General features: G+C 49.1%; 1 protein-coding gene and 1 long non-coding RNA gene across 4 annotated transcripts in view; one reads left to right on the top strand and one right to left on the bottom strand.

The window, feature by feature from the left end:
• IGF2BP3 (insulin like growth factor 2 mRNA binding protein 3) overlaps positions 1–17,286 on the top strand; it is a 135,915-nt gene that overhangs the window by 89,089 nt on the left and 29,540 nt on the right. For all 3 annotated transcript variants that reach the window (XM_051852815.2, XM_051852814.2, XM_051852816.2), the window contains one exon: positions 13,236–13,517. In XM_051852815.2, the coding sequence (XP_051708775.1) occupies positions 13,236–13,517 (282 nt within the window). The remainder of the gene's footprint in view (positions 1–13,235; positions 13,518–17,286) is intronic.
• On the bottom strand, positions 823–13,256 carry LOC127492597 (uncharacterized). The gene is made up of 3 exons (XR_007922102.2): positions 5,825–13,256; positions 4,775–4,976; positions 823–1,029 (listed from the first exon to the last, which is right to left on the bottom strand). It is a non-coding gene; the product is annotated as an uncharacterized lncRNA (long non-coding RNA).

The following is a 17,286-nucleotide window of genomic DNA, read 5'->3' as shown; positions in this document are numbered from 1 at the left end:
ACTGACAACGGTGTTGAATGTTGTCTTGTTGCTCGTTGATTTCTTTCATGATTACTATTGTCATTGAGAAGTGTGCAGACATGGAGCAGTAAAGCCTTGTGAATAAGTATATTTCAACACGAAACAGTCTGCCTGAGGAAAAGCTAATTCTGTAGGCTTCAAATGATCTAATGGACAGAACAAGCACTAGAGAGAAAATCAGGATCCTGCAAATACTGCTTTTAACAGTTCTGCTCAGGTCACACGCCCAGCGGAACGGCGTCCGGCTCGCTCAAGGCACGGTGCTGAGTGTCCGCTGACTGTGGCAGTCTCAGCACCTCCAGGCGCAGCGGGGCAGGGACAGACCGCCCTCTGTGTGGGGAAGACGGAAGGCCAGCCCACACTGGCCAACGCTGAGCTCTAACTGGAAAACAGGCTATGAAATGGGACTTCAGCTGGGATGCCCACTGAGGAGAGGAAGATAAGACCAGAAGAGAGGGCCGGCGCCACGGCTCAATAGGTTAATCCTCCACCTAGCGGCACCGGCACACTGGGTTCTAGTCCCGGTCGGGGCACCGGATTCTGTCCCGGTTGCCCCTCTTCCAGGCCAGCTCTCTGCTGTGGCCCAGGAAGGCAGTGGAGGATGGCCCAAGTGCTTGGGTCCTGCACCCCATGGGAGACCAGGAGAAGCACCTGGCTCCTGGCTTCAGATCAGCGCGGTGCGCTGGCCGCAGCGTGCTGGCTGCGGCAGCCATTGGAGGGTGAACCAACGGCAAAGGAAGACCTTTCTCTCTCTCTCTCTCTCTCACTATCCACTCTGCCTATCAAAAACAAAACAAAACAAAAAAAACAAAACAAAAAAAAAAACAAAACCAGAAGAGAGATGGAAATTTACATATGCAAGCAGAACCTTATTCTTAAAATTGGCGATAGTCACGTGGGTGGCAAGGATCCAGTTCCAGTGTCTTGTGCCGTCACCTCAGCCTTCCAGGATCTGCATTAGCAAGAAGCTGGAGTCAGGAGCCAGAGCCAGGAATCAAACGCAGGAGCCTGGATGTGAGACACAGGCATCATAATCAGTGTCTTAACCACTAGGCCAAATACCTGCCCCCATTTAGAAAAAAAAATTTTAACCAGTTTATATGAGGTGCTGGTGATTATAGAAATTGCAGTATGAGTTAAGACAAGTGGATTCTTTTTTTTTTTTTTTTTTGACAGACAGAGTGGACAGTGAGAGAGAGAGACAGAGAGAAAGGTCTTCCTTTGCCGTTGGTTCACCCTTCAGTGGCTGCCGCGGCCAGCGCACTGCAGCTGGCGCACCGCGCTGATCTGAAGCCAGGAGCCAGGTACTTATCCTGGTCTCCCATGGGGTGCAGGGCCCAAGCACTTGGGCCATCCTCCACTGCACTCCCTGGCCACAGCAGAGAGCTGGCCTGGAAGAGGGGCAACCGGGACAGAATCCGGCGCCCTGACCGGGACTAGAACCTGGTGTGCCGGCACCGCAAGGCGGAGGATTAGCCTAGTAAGCCGTGGCGCTGGCCGTGGATGCATTCTACAAATTTTGTTCTTCACTTCAACCCTATCACGTGTGTCATAAAAGTAGGAGTAGTGACAAAGCAGTGACTCCATTTGTTTTCCATGATTGACTTGTAGCAAAGAATCTATACAGCATTTTGCAGGGCCGAGTCCTTATAGGACGGAAAATAGGAAATGATATGAGAAGCTCAGGGTGTGGAGATTGCCATTTGAGGCTTCATGATAAAGGGGAAAGATGTTCCGCTCAGTGAACTGAGAGACTGCGTGTGGGAGATGTAGCCTACCTTTGAAGAGCACAAGATAGTTTATAGTGGGGACAAGGGGTGTGACAGCCCCTCCTCTTCAATACAATAAATCCAGATCATTGAGAGCACAGCCGTGAGAACAGTGGTCAAGGCAGAATCAATGCTGAAACTCACGTTTGTTGTCGTCTTAAAAATTATTTACAGTGATTGTTGCAGATTGGTAGAGTGCTATTGATCCAGAGGAGAGGGAGGAACTGCTAGGAGTTAGGAAATGCAGGTAATTAGAGAACCTAAGCAAGTTGACTGTGAGTTTCAATTTAGGGAAGTCGTCGTCGCAGCCCTCATTCTAATATTGACTCTCTCATGTATTGAGTGTGATCTATCGACCGAACATTGCAGGTGAACATGAAGGCCGAGTGCCAGTCATCAGACATGCCTCCTGGTGGGGAAAAGAGGATCCACACAGGGCCTGCCTAATTTCAGGTCCAGCCCAAGTCAGGTTGTGTTACGAGAATATTTCTACCTGCCCATGAATTAGTTCCAAACCCTGAGGAGCATTAGAAAGCAACTGAGTATTTGGGAGCAAGTTTAGAATAGATCTGAGGATTGGATGACTTGATTTTGTGCTTAAAGTTATGAAAAGTATTGTCTAAGTTTTCTGGAACGTGTTTAGGAAAGGGATGGTGGAGTATGTTGTCATCCTGGGAGGATAATTCATCATCATCTTTTTTTTAAAGATTTATTTATGTATTCAAAAGTCAGAGTTACACAGAGAGAGGAGAGGCAAAGAGAGAGAGAGAGAGAGGTCTTCCATCCAATGGTTCACTCCCCAGTTGGCTGCAACAGCCGGAGCTGCGCCAATCCGAAGCCAGGAGCTGGGAGCTTCTTCCGGGTCTCCCACACGAGTCCAGGGGCCCAAGGACTTGGGCCATCTTCTACTGCTTTCCCAGGCCATAGCAGAGAGCTGGATAGGAAATGGAGCAGCCGGGTCTCGAACTGGCACCCATATGGAATGCCAGCGCTCCAGGCCAGGGCGTTAACCCGCTGCGCCACAGCGCTGGCCCCAGATAATTCATCTTCTTTGAGAGGCACTGGATGTGGTGGAGATGGTGGGTCTGGTGGTCCTGATTTGTAACCTTGTCCTTTCTGAACTTTAATTTTTATCAGCTTCAAAACAAGCCAGCCATGTGGCGCAGTGAGTTAAGCCACTCCTTGTAATGCTGGCATCCCACATGAGTGCCATTTTGAGTCCTGGCTGCTCCTCTTGTGATCTAGCTCCCTGTTAAAGCTCTGGGAAGGCAACAGAAGATGACCCAAGTGCTTAGACCTCTGCCACCCATGTGGGAGATTTGGATGTAGTTCTAACTCCTGGCTTTGGCCTGGACCAGCTCTGGTTATTGCATCATTTGGGGAGTGAACCAGTGGATGGAAGACCTCTGCCTCCAAATCTCTCACCCCTACCCTAGAGCTCTGCCTTTCAAAATAAACAGATCTTAAAAAGACATAAGCACTTGCATGCATATTTGCATATAGTTAGAGGAAATAATTTTACCTAATGGCCAGGCACATGGTTACCCAGAAAAGAGTGACTCTGGTTCCACCTGTTGGCTCCTGGCTGCTTTTGGAGCAGCTGCAAGTGCCTTGAACTGGAGCAGGCTGCTTGCCCCGAGACCCCTGAGCCCTGCCAGCCCGACTCTGTAATCATCAGCCGCCTACGCAGATGCCGTGTCATTACTCCACGCCCCTTTTCTTGGCATCCACCCAACGCTTGCATCTTAGGGATGAGGCTGCACTGGTGTTCCGAGTCAACCTCTTTTCTCTTAGCATCTGCTGCCTGGAAGACTGTGACTGGAGTGGGCCTGTGTGTGGTGAGAGTGGAGCCTGGGAGCTTAGAGGATGCATTTCAGGGCCTGGTGCCACAGGACAGACTCTGTGCTGCCCTTGTTCTAGCTGGGACTTGGGGCAAGATAATCTATCATGGTTCACCACCATCTTTAAAATGGGAATAATTATAGTTCTTAGCTCATGAGGCTACTGAAGAAGAAGTCAGATAATGCCTCCCAAACACTCACTGTAATACCTAGAAGAGCTCAAAAATGAGCCATTATGCATTTTTCCCAACATGCGTCATGGCAGCTGGGATACCTTGTTACTATTTAGGGATGAGTGGCCCCTGGGGAGCTAGGGACCAAGTTTAAAAGTGTGTGTTGCAGTTACTTGTTGCAGTTGCTTTGTTATATAAAGCTCCACAGTGCCACTTTTAAGACTCAAATAAGGCTGTCTCTAAGACAATGCAACGTGGACATTCTCACCACCGTGTGGCTAAGAATAATCGAAGGACAGCAGCACACGCAGTATAGGAAATGCACGCATTTGATCAAAGCTTTAGGTCTCAAATGGCTAAATTCTTAAAATACTGAAATCACTAAAAATAATGAAAAGTTTTCAGGTTCTTAAAAGTAGGGGTCTGTGTATTTCAGGTCCTCTTGTCCCTCATGCTGGACAGGCTGGAGTCGCTGGCTCTCCTGCATCCTTACCGTGGGCGGATCTGTCCTGTGTGACGAGGAAGTGAGGACGTGCAAGCATGGAGTTCTTACTCTTTGCTTTGTTTAGGGCTCTGGTTTCTGCCATCCGCCTTGTGGGGACACGGCATGTTCACAGCGGGAACTGATTGCAGATCCCGTGCCATCAGCGGGAAGCTCTGTAGCAGGCTCTGGCCCTTAGGGTCAGAAGTGCTGGGAGCAACATGGCTGTGGCCAAGGGGAGGAAATCCCTATTTAAACTTTAAAAACTCAATGTAAATAGAAGGTTTATGATGTCAAAAGAAATAGATGAAGCAGCGAGACAAAGAAATTTCTTGCTGTTGAACCAGAGATAATGGTTACATCACTCTCTATATATATAGTTTTATAAACTTTGTCCCATGCATTTTAACATTTTTTAAAAATAGGCTTCACGAGTTTGTTATTGAACAAAATCACAAGTGTAGAGCATAGAGAAAGAGAAAACAGCACCTCCAGTGGACACATGCAGCTGTGCACACCATTTCAGCCTGGTCACGTGTGGCCTCCTGGGTGCCGTTCCTTACACACCCCGCTCGGCTCTTCTCCATCTCTTCCTGGAGCTGGACCTGACTTGACTCCCAGTCTCCGTCGGAGTCCGTTGGGGACTGGGTGATTTTGCTCTTGTCGGCCACCGGTCTCTCTGCTGGAGGTCCTGTGGAAAGACACGGCGAGCAGAGAGTCGCGACGGGAAGCAAAGGAGCTGGCCGGCCCCAGCTGTGTGCTGTTTCGTCAAACATGTTTGCACAGTTGATAATATCTACGTGGTTGTTCATCCTCACCGCAGTTTATAGTTTATGTATGCACTCCTCTGTTGTGCGTCTAGGGTGTGTACAAGTTTTTTGTTTTGTTTTTGAGATGCAGAGATAGAGGGAAAGAAAGAAAAGGAGAGCTTCTCCATCTGATTCACTCCCTAAATGCCCACAACAGCAAGGCTGGCCCAGGCTGATCCCAGGAGCCAGGAACTTAAGCCATGGTCTCTCGGGGTGGTGTGCATGAGCAGGAGACCCGGATTGAAAGTGGAGCTAGGACTCAAACCTAGGCACTCTGATGGGACGCAGGATCCTACCTGCTGCACCACATGCTTATCCTGATATTCTTATTTTACACCATAACGTGACAAGTGGTAGTTTTTAGTTTTATTTATTTACCAAAGAGAGAGCTCCCATCCACTGGTTCACTCCTCAGATGCCCACAATGGCCTAACAGATGGAAGCTGGGATCCAGGAATTCCATCTCGGTTTCCCATATGGGTGGTAGAGGCCCAAGAACCTGAACCATCACCTACTGCCTCCAGGGTGTGTACCAACAGAGCTAGAATCCATCCAGAGCCAGAGACTTGAACTCCAGCACTCCAACATGGGATGAGGGCGTCCCGGCTAACTTAGCATCAGACACCTGCCCCTGTGTAGTTTGTTTTGCTTTTAGAACTAGTTTAGTCATGGAATCCTCTGTAGGTAAATACTAGAACTTCTTCTCTCATTGCTTCCTTAAGATGCATACCTGCAGTGATTCACCAGGCTTTTCATGACTATTGCTGAGTGGCATGTGTCCACTTCGTTCTTGGCAATGAGAGCACTGGATTTATGTCACCTCGTTTTGTCGGGATTTATCACAGCAGAGACATCTGGAAATAAGAAAACGGGGATTTTAGACATGCAGTTCTGGAGTTGAGAGGGGACATTAAGTCTCACCTTCCACCTATACTGGTGAAGTGGTGATCGCCAGACTGGAAGATGACCTCATCGAGGCACCAGCCTGCTTCCTTGAGGCTGCACTAGGTGCTGGTCTCCAGTTGTCCCTGCTATTTCCTGCTTTTCAGATGTGTTGACCCTGGGGAGCTTTAACTTCTCTGTGTCTCCTTCTGTATTTCTCTCCCTGCCTCTCAACTTCAGGTTGATCCACTTTGCCTTCTCCACTGTGATTTTTTTTTTTTTCTGACAGGCAGAGTGAACAGTGAGAGACAGAGACAAAGGTCTTCCTTTTCTGTTGGTTCACCCCCACAATGGCCGCTGTGGCTGGCGTGCTGCACTGACCCAAAGCCAGGTGCTTCTCCTGGTCTCCCATGTGGGTGCAGGGCCCAAGGACTTGGGCCATCCTCCACTGCACTCCCAGGCCACAGCAGAGAGCTGGACTGGAAGAGGAGCAACTGGGACAGAATCTGGCCCCCCAACCGGGATTAGAACCCGGGGTGCTGGTGCCGCAGGCGGAGGATTAGCCTAGTGAACCGTGGCGCCGGCTGACTGTGATCTATTTCAATACACCCATCAATACAATTAAGTGAACTAGCAAAGTAATTTGGCATCTTCTGAGTGACTTTAAAGAAATTTTATTTTATTTTTATTTGAAAGAGTTAGAGACCAAGAGAGGTCTTCCATCTGCTGGTTCATTCCCCAAATCTGCAACAGCCAGGGCTGGGCCTGGCTGAAGCCAGGAGCTTCTTCCAGGTCTCCCATGTGGGTGGTAGGAGCCCAACCACTCAGGTCATCTTCCACTGCTTTTCCCAGGCTGATAACAGGGAGCTGGGTTGGAAGTGGAACAGCCAAGATACGAACCATCAGCTGGAGGCAGTAGCTTTACCTGCTGCACTACATCGCTGGCCCCTGAGTGACTTAAAAGCATCAGAGCCAAGGGTCAAGTGAGGATGGGAGACAGGATCCTGAGTGACACGAGTGGGATAAACACCCTTGTGTCTGCTCCGTAATTATGGTAATGGTTGTCCATCAGGTCTTGTACAGTGAGTTTGCTGAACGTGTTAACATCATTCCTGCATGAACTCAGCAGACCGCCATATGACATGGCTGAATAACTGCGTGAGAGGTTTTGGCGGTAGGCCTAGCATCCATAAACTTAGGACCCTCAGTCGCGAGAAAAGCCGTTGCCTGGCAGTCAGCTGCTCCCCTGCCTTGTCGGTCGTGTCCGAGTCAGGAGCTCTGCACAGGTGGCAGTGAGACCATCCCGTGCACACAGTGGGGTTGTTTGCCCTCCGCCTGGCTCATCCTGCATTTGGAGCTCTTAGTACAGGGGGTACAGGAGTGCTCCGCCACCCAACCTCCTGAGCGAGAGACTCTGCTTTTCCCTCCAGTAACAGTCCTAGGGAAGCGGCACAATGAAGGTCAGAGTTAGAGTTTTTGCCAAGTTGAGCGGAGTTGCTTCTTGGGACACATGTGACTTTCTTGGGACAGTTCCAGAATACCTAGAATCATTTTGTAACTACGTGTTTGCTTCTTGTTCATCTCCATGGAGAAGGATGTTTCTGCATTTGCATCTGTCTCGCGAGAGGAGTGGCTTGTGTTTTTGGTAACATTGCTGACTTCATTTCATGAACGTTGGCTTGCTTCTGAGGCTAGCAGTGCTGCGATGGGAAAGGTTCTAAGGGAGCCTGTTTATGCCAGTAGATGCAGTGGATTCCTTCACTCGGTTCTGGTTTTCAAGGAGACTTCAGTGATCTCTTTGCTTCTGACCTTCAAAAACTTGAAAGTCATGTTGAGTAATTGAAATTTCTACATCAGTTTTCTATAGTAAACACACAGCAACAACACCCATAACATTTCTTAGCTGTTGTTTTCCTTCAGCAAGATCCGTATGTGGGGGCCCTTCATCCACATTCTTTCAAGAAAAAAGAGGTGGAAAGCAAGGAACCATATGGGAAAATGGAATTGAAATTCATGCAGGGTTTTTATTTTTTATAATATGCATTTCCACAAATATTTTGAGGCTCCTCCTGGGAGGTTCTGTCATCGGAGCATTAGGAAGGTAAGTGTGGTCTGTGCCTGGGTCCACTCTGAGGACACGGAGACCACATGGGAACCTCCCAGGATGGGCTGCACTCCAGGGAAAGCAGCCACGTAGCAGTGTGCGCCACGCCCCCCGGTTCCGCTTCGGGCGGGAACTGGACACGTGTCTGTGTGTTTGTCAACACGGGAAGGACAGGTCGTGAGCAGAGCTAATGTGGTAGCAGCAGTTCTGGAAAGTGCTGGGGAGGATTGGTGCTGATGACAGCAACATCTTGTGAGATTTGTATTTCTGCCTGACTAGCATCCTTTTTTTTTTTTTTTTTTTAATTTAGTTATTTGAAATAGTTATGGGCAGGGGAGCAGGAACAGAGATCTTCCATCTGCTCGCTGGCTCCCTCTCCTAGCGGCCTCAACAGCCAAAACTGGGACAGTCCAAAGCCAGGAGCCAGGAGCTTCTTCCAGGTCACCCACGTGGGTGCAGGGGCCCAAGCACTTGGGCCGTCTTCCATTGCTTTCCCAGGTGCATTAGTAGAGAGCTGAATCAGAAGTGGAGCATCCGGGACTTGAACTGGTGCCCATATGGGATGCTGGCATTGCAGAGGGCAGCCTTACCTGCTGTGCCACAGTGCTGGCCCCGACTGTCGTCTTTTGCTGGAAGAAGAGTTGACTTCTGTGCTGGGGCCTGCAGGCTGTGGAGAAGGGGGTTGCAGTGAGAAAAGAGGGCAGAATTTGGAGTCTTGAGAACGGCAGTGAGCGGCCTTGGCTGCTGGCATACACCTGCCTTGCAATTCTGTGCTCTTGGTCTCTTTTTGATGCTGGGACTTCTCCTCCCCCATCTAAGTCAAGAATGAAAATAGATCTCCAAATAAGGGAGGTAGTGTGTAGCTGGAAATGCCCACAGTGCGTAACTAGAGAGAAACCAGTTTATGTCTATTCTAGTTTTCCTGCCTGGGCTGAACTTGGGTCTCTTGGAACAGAGTCTGAGGAGAGAACCGGAGTAGCAAGGGCTTGTTTTTTTGGGGGGTGGATGGGTACTGTGCACTGGGGAGTTATGATGGTGTGTATTCTTAGGAGGGTGTATATGTATGCCTATCTTCTCTACCAATTTATCGTCTACATTTTTTAAATTGAAATTTTAATTTTTAAAACTTGAACAGAGGAAGAGAGAGCGCGAACGAGAATGAGCGAGTGTCCATCTGCTGGTTCACTCAAATGCCTGCAACAGCCAGGGCTGGGCCAGGCCAAAGCCAGGAGCTTGAAACTCCATCTGGGTATCCTACATGGGTGGCAGGGAGCCATGTGTTTGAGCCATCATCTGCTTTCCCTCAGGGTGTGCGTTAGCAGGAAGCTGAAGTCTGATTAAGAGCCAGGACTCAGCAGGCTCTCTGATAAGGGATACAGACATGTTGGGTGGCATCTTAACCAAGTACCTGCCCTGAGTTGCCCATTTCTTTTTTTTTATTTTTAAGTTTATTGAGAAATTTAAAAAGTACAAATAGAAATAAGTTCATTTGCATTAATATTGTACAAAAAAATAGAACCAAAAGTAAATACACATTATCATATTTGTTTACACCTCTATCAGGACCTTCACAGTGACTTTCCTATTGAAACAATAAGAAGTTCAGCAGCAGCTTAGGGCATGGCAAAGAGAAAGCCACAGAACTCTTCTACCGCATTTATTCTTCTGCACCCTGTGAGGCTGTGCTCACCAGCTGTAGAGAGCCAGCTTCTCTAACCTGCGCACCAGCTGAGGGAGACTGGTCCCTGCCCTGGTGCACTGTCATTCAGTTCAAACCATGGTGCAGTTCCCAACTGGTAATTTTTAGAGATTGCAAACAAGGCTTTCTCTCTTTTTTTTTTTTAAAGATGTATTTATTTATTTGAAAGGCAGAGTTATACAGAGACAGAGAGGTCTTCCATCCACTGGTTCACTCCCCAAATGGTTGCAACAGCTGGAGCTGAGCCACTCTGAAGCCAGGAGCCTCCTGCAGATTTCCCATGTGAGTGCAGAGGCACAGAGACGTGGGCCATCTCTGCTTTACCAGGCCATAGCAGAGAGCTGGATCAGAAGTGGAGCAACCAGAACTCGAAACAGCGCCCATATGGGATGCCGGCTATGTCACAGCCCCAGCCCCAGCAAGGCTTTCTCTTGAAGTTGAACCAGAAACCATTTCTCCTATCCCTTGGGCTTTGTAACAGGTGCAGGAATAGATGGGTGTCGAGAATCTGGTCTCTACTGCACCATGACCAGCATATTCATCCACGATCCAGTATTGCAGGACTTTGTCTGTCATTAGGTGATTTTTTTTTTTTTAAAATTTATTTATTTGAAGGCAGAGTTACAAAGAGAGGTAGAGAGAGATAGGTCTTCCATCCACAGGTTCATCTGCCCAAATGGCTGCAACGTCTGGAGCTGAGCCAATCAGGAGCCAGGAGCTTCTTGGTCTCCCACGTGAGTGCAAAGGCACAGGACTTGGACCATCCTCTGCTGCTTTCCCAGGCCATAGCAGAGAGCTGGATTGGAAGTGGAACAGCTGGGACTCACACCGGTGCCCATATGGGGTGCTGACGCTGCAGGCTGGGGCCACAGTGCCAGCTCCTTGTTAAGTGTTGAGTCCTTCAACTTTATCTTCCCCTGGATTCAGTTCCCTACCAGGTAATGTGAAGAAAGTTGTTCCCAGCTGTAGCAGTAACACACAGGGTAGCTGGTGCTTGTGCACACTCAGGGCTCCTTCTGCAGTGCTCCTCATTCCAGTTTTTGTCAAATTCCTCCCTCATGCACTGAAATGTGGCTGCAACATAACTGGCCTCAGAAAGAGGCTCTTTTGTGCCCAAAATGTGATCGGTGAGAGGATACGGGCTGTTGATGCACTCCAGGGTGGGGGCTGGGTCTGCTGGATGTACTTGCCACTGAGCTGGTTGACCCCCCCAGCGTCAGCAGGTCTGTGAGCGATTGGGCAGTACCACAGACTCATCAGAGGGCTCTGGCTCTGGTGGCGAGCGGAAATGGTGAGGCAAGGGAGATTTCTCCCCTGCAGCCCGCGCAGCAGCTGCCGCCCTCTTGTAAGACATGTGTGTAGTTGAAGTCAAACACCATTTGGGTGAGTCTTAGAAGAACTAAGGTGCCAGCCATGAGAGAATACAGAGCAGGTGTACTTAGGTGTGATTTTAGACAGGCACAGTGAATCGGTAGTGCTAGGGGAGGGGCGATCCCTGAGAGGCAACTCTGCAGCAGGCATGTTCTGGCCCTAGTTCTGGATGTGTGGTCACCTGGTGCAGTCACTGAGGTAGATAATGACGTTTGGGATTCTTTTCCTTATGTGTGTTGCAGTGAAGTTGAGAGATGGGGACAGGCAGCGAAGCTCTCCCTGAAGACTGGTGCTATGAGAATTGATGGATTAGAAGACAGATTCTCTCCCCTTTGTGTGGTTCATTGCCCTCCCTGCCTGCCTGCTTTCAGATCATACCATAAACCCCACAAGGCCCTGGGCCACTGTGTCAGGGACTGGCTCATAAGATAGTAAGATTTGGGGCCAGCACTGTGACATAGTGGGTAAAGCCGCTGCCTGCAGTTCTGGCATCACATATAGGGCTGGTTCGAGTCCTGGGTGCTCCACTTCCAAACCAGCTCTCTGCTATGGCCTGGGAAAGCAGTAGAAGGCGGCCCAAGTACTTGGGCCCCTGCACCCGCATGGGAGACCCAGAAGAAGCTCCTGGCTTCAGATTAGTGCAGCTCCAGCTGTTGCGGCCATTTGGGAAGTGAACCAGCAAATGGAAGACCTTTATCTCTCTCTCTCTTTGCCTCTTTGCCTCTCTTTTTCTCTCTGTATAACTCTGACTTTCAAGTAAATTAACAAATCTTAAGAAAAAAAACTAAAATTTTACTGAGTGATGGACTGTCCTGAGTATTAAATTCCACCAGTTTAGAGATACTTGTTGATGGTTTCCCAAATGTTTCAAACATCTTTTGAAACATTTGTATTGTTTTACATTTGTTCTTTTTTTTTCTTTTTTAAATTTTTTTTTTTTTTTTGACAGGCAGAGTGGACAGTGAGAGAGAGAGAGAGACAGAGAGAAAGGTCTTCCTTTTGCCGTTGGTTCACCCTCCAATGGCCACCGCAGCCAGAGCGCTGCGGCCGGCGCACCGCGCTGATCCGATGGCAGGGGCCAGGTACTTCTCCTGGTCTGCCATGGGGTGCAGGGCCCAAGCACTTGGGCCATCCTCCACTGTACTCCCTGGCCACAGCAGAGAGCTGGCCTGGAAGAGGGGCAACCGGGACAGAATCCGGCGCCCCGACCGGGACTAGAACCCAGTGTGCTGGCGCCACAAGGCGGAGGATTAGCCTAGTGAGCCGTGGCGCTGGCCAACATTTGCTCTAATTTATGATTTGTGTTAACCTAGAGGGTAAAGCGAGCATGCTGTATACTTCTGATGCCTCTTTTCTGTTCCACTTTGCAAAGACTAGCTGGGACAAGCCTGCGGGTTCATGTGGCGCCTACCGTTGGAGTATTTCTAAGCTGCTGCTGATCCCCGGGGTTAAACTCATTCAAGAGGATAACAGGATTTTTTTTTTTTTTTTGTCTTAAAGATTTATTTATTTGAAAAGCATAGTTATGGAAAGAGAGGAAAAGACAGATCTTCCATCCACTGGTTTACTCTCCAAACATTTGCAATGGCCAGGGCTGAGCCAGCTCAAAGCCAGCAGCTTCATCAGGGTCTTGCATGTGGGTACAAGGCCCGAGGCACCTGGGCGATAGTCTGCTGCTTCCCCTGGGTGCAATAGCAGGGAGCTGGATTGGAAATGGAGAAGCCAGGGTACAAACTGGCACCCATATGGCATGTGGGTGTTGCAGGTGGCAGCTTTAACCCGCAATGCCATAGCGCCGGTCCCAACAGAATGATTTTTTATAACTTTGTATTTTTCCTTTGTAGATGGCAAATATGTTCCATTTGGAACCTGCTGGGTCCCCCTTCTCCCCCACCCCATGTGGACTTCAAAGGAAAAGTGGGGGATCGGGTTGGGAGAGCTGTGTTTGCTCCCTGGGTAGGGGCTTTATTCAGAAGTCTGAGAGACTGTAATCCCGAGTGGAAGAGGTGGGTGTTCCTTGGCTAATAAAAGGGTGAGTACTTGGCTCAGCTTTTCTTCCCGCCTCCTGCCCCTGTCAACTTTCAGAGCCTTGGACAAACTGAATGGCTTCCAGCTGGAGAACTTCACCTTGAAAGTAGCCTACATCCCCGATGAGATGGCCACGCCACAGAACCTCCTGCAGCAGCCGCGAGGCCGCCGGGGACTTGGTCAGAGGGGCTCATCCAGGCAGGGGTCCCCGGGATCAGCGTCCAAACAGAAACCCTGCGACCTGCCCCTACGCCTGCTGGTGCCTACCCAGTTTGTTGGAGCCATCATAGGAAAAGAAGGCGCCACCATTCGGAACATCACCAAGCAGACCCAGTCTAAGTGAGTGTTCCCGGGTGGGGTGGCTGTCGGCATCGCCCCGCGAGTCTGAGTGACGGGGTGTGTTCCTGTACCTGGTGCTCTTCTGTGACCCTCCTTGTGATTTGATGTCTTAGGCATTTTGTACAGATCTGGGGCTAGACCTTAACCTCCAAGAGAACCTTAGATTTCCAAATGAAACACGCCTCACCCGGGTCTGGTGGGGGAGGCCCAGGCAGACAAAGGGCAGCTGCTAGATTGTTCTCTGCCTCATTTCCCCCCAGCCTCACAGGCAGTCAGTGCTTTTCGAGGTGACGTTCTGAGTTCCGTCCATTTCATCCATGGCCTGCACACAGAGAGGGTTTGTCAGTAAGAGCTGCTCATCGGGTGGTCCAGGTTTATCCTGTGATTAAGCTGTTAGAACAGCTTTCTCCTGAAGATGATGCTGGATAGTTTTAATTGGCAGGTTTTAAGGCTCTGGAAGATTCCCATGCAGACTTTCGAGCTAGTTTTCCAGAAGTGGCAATGAGGAGCCACAGCGATCAGCTGACAGTTGGAAGGCTCTTGGGTTTGTCACATGAGTGCAGATACTATCCACAATTGTGTCGGAAACCCTCGGCGCATATGAAGGAATTTCATAAAAGCTCTTGAAAAATGGAATTAAAAGCTAAGCTTATCTTCATGCAAAAGCTTTTTTTTTTTTTTTTTTTTTTTTTTTTTTTTTTTTTTTTAAAGCTTGAAAGGCAGAGTGACAGAGATGTTCCATTGACTGGTTCATTCTCTAAATGCCGGCCATAGCCAGGGCTGGGTCAGACCAACATCAGGAGCTGGGAACTACGTCTGGTGACTGCTTGGGCTATCACCTGCTGTCCCCCAGGCGAATTAGTAGGGAGCTGCATCAGAGGCAGGGGAGCCTGGACTTGGATCAGAAATTCTGATTGATGTCCTGAGTGGCAGCTTAACCCACTGCACTGTAGCACCAGCCCCTCATGGAGAGCTTTTGATATCCATGCATAGTCTTTTTGTAACACATTTTCCTGAACCTTCTGAAGACTTTACCCCCTACCATACATGGATTTCAATTTTTTTTTTTTGCACCAAAGTAAATGTATTTTAATTACATATTCTGCTAACTTTTTGAAGTACCCTCTTATTGAAGATAGCTTCTCAATTTGGGAGCACCAGTGCATTATATGTTAGTTGTTTTGCTTTCCACATGACACTGTTGGGTAGTATGTGCATATTCTCACCCAAAGCAGCCTAAACATGAAGCACTCCCCACCCCCAGCTCCGTCAAGTGCCACCAGGCACATCTGTGGCCTCTTCCGGCCATACTTCCTGGACCTCTGGGTATGGTGGGAGAAACGGTCGTGTGCAGCCAGCGATGGCTGCATTACTTGGCTTCTTGCATTGCGCAAGAATGAGTTCATTGTACATGTCCCAAGGAATCCACTGTGATCTTCCTCTGCAGGTAGGCCTGCAGCACTACACCTTGCTCACGCGTTTGCCCCAGCAGGCATAAGTGGACTTCTGCATTCACCCTAGGCAGCACGCCTGCCTTGAGCCAGCTGCCTCCTGTCTCATGCAGGTAGCTTCACGCCCATGACCCCTGCAGTGACCTCCAATCCTAACTTTCCTCTGTTGGGAGCCACAGGGTGCTGCTCACCTGTGTGTGAGCTGAATGCTGCAGGCCTCATAATCAGGGTGGGGAGGGCAGCTGAACCATAACCTCCTTCCCTTTGCCTGCCTTTAATCTCAGACTTGAAGGGCTGCCTGCTTCCCTTGGTCTGCGGTGACCTGCGGAAACGCAGCACGTGGTTGCCCTCCCTTGTCATGCGGCAGATCAGTCCTTTCTCAAGCCACTCGCTTCCTTGTTGGGGGAAAGAGCTGTGCTTGCAGCCGAACCATGTGTTTTACTTGAGGAGGAAGCAGCTTCTGTTTCACCCAGTGATTGATCTGCAGAGCCCTGCCGGCAGATTTAATTGCCCCTTGCCGCCGAAAGCAGTCATTATCAGAAATCTGTTACTGGAGTGGTCCCTGAGGGTCACCCTCATCCCCAAGGCAGCCAAGCATGCTCTCTGGGGATCAGGGTTTCATGTTCTGTCCCATGGTGTTTCCAAGACACTGGTAATACTGTCCCAGTTGGAGATTGAAACAGTGGCAGGGAAGAAGGTTCCTGAGATTGGGACTGTTGTTCAAGACATATTTTTTAATTAATTTATTTTATTTCTTTGGAAGGCAGAGTTAGAGTGGGAGAGAGATCTTCCATCTGCTCGTTCACTCCCCAAATGGCCACAATGGCCAGAGGTGGGCCAGGGGAAAGCCAGGAGCTCCATGTGTGCTGCTTACTCAGGCACGTCAGCAGGAAGCTGGATGGGAATGGAGCAGCCAGGTCTTGCACCGGTGCTCATGTGCCACAACGCCGGCCCCCCTAACAATTTTTTAACAAACTGTGTCCAGATAGCCCTCCCTATTTTTGTTCCTATGTTGCCCTGATTTTGAGTTTTTTTTTTTTTTTTAACTTTATTTTATTTATTTGAAAGGCATGGTATACCACAGCACTGGACCCTAGACCTGGATTTTATTGGCACAATGAAGTGGTCATTATCACAGCCATGAGTTACGTCACTCCTTATCTTGCAGTGTTTGGCCAAAAGGACACAATAAGTGGCTAATTGAACCTGCACACCCATTTCGGGTGGTTAATGGTCTTTCTTAGGCTATTCAAACAACAGCAGACTTACTCTGTATTTGATTCCAAATGTACAAATATACAAACGAAAGATAAGAGAGACCATTCAGCTCACCCTGTGAGGTGGCCTTTGTTAAGCTGGGAATGTATCAGTATGGGAGTGGTTCCTAGCATCTACTGTAACTCACATAAAAGAAATCCCAGCATGATACAGAGTGCGTTTTTTCTCTTAAGATCGAGGGCGTCTTGGGACCTGCTGTGCTGGCATCCCATATGGGCGCCGATTTGAGTCCTGCTGGCTTCACTTCTGATCCAGCTCCCTGCTATGGCCTAGGAAAGCAGTGGAAGATGGCCTAAGTACTTGGGCCCTGCACCCACATAGGAGACCTGGAAGAAGCTCCTGGATCCTGGCTTCAGATCAACCCAGCTCTGGCCATTGCAACCATTTGGGGAGTGAACTGGCAGGCAGATGGAAGACCTTTCTCACTCTCTGCCTCTGCCTCTCTGTAACTCTGCCTTTCAAATAAATAAATCTTAAAAAAGGTCAAAGGCCTCTTAGCATGTTAGTACCTATACTTTTACTACATTTAAAAAATACTTATTTATTTGAATGTCAGAGTTACACAGAGAGAAGAGGGGTGGTGGGGGTCTTCCATCTGCTGGTTCACTGCCCACTTGGCCACAGTGGCTGGAGCTGTGCCAGTCTGAAACCAGGAGCCAAGAGCTTCTTCTGGGTCTCCCACGTGAGTGCAGGGGCCCAAGGACTTGGGCCATCTTCTAGTGCTCTCCCAGGTCATAGCAGAGAGCTGGATCGGAAGTGGAGCAGCCAGGACTTGAACTGGCATCTATATGGGATGCCAGCACCGTAGGCAGTAGCTTTACCTGCTGTGCCACAGCGCCGGCCCCATTTTTACCACATTTTAAAAATCGGTTGTATGGTATAGACATGTTGATAACTTCCTGATAGCCATTTTGAAGGGTATTCCTAAAAATTTTTTTTAAAGATTTATTTATTTAAAAGGCAGAGTCCTGGGGGGGGAGGGGGTAGGCGGAGAAACAATGCACTTCATCTTCTGGTTCATTCCCCAGATGTTTATAACT

Source organism: Oryctolagus cuniculus, chromosome 16, assembly GCF_964237555.1.
Source record: "Oryctolagus cuniculus chromosome 16, mOryCun1.1, whole genome shotgun sequence".
In the NCBI taxonomy this organism is placed as follows: Eukaryota; Metazoa; Chordata; class Mammalia; order Lagomorpha; family Leporidae; genus Oryctolagus; species Oryctolagus cuniculus.
Note: the sequence above shows the minus strand (reverse complement) of the source record. Positions and strands in the feature narration are given on the sequence as shown.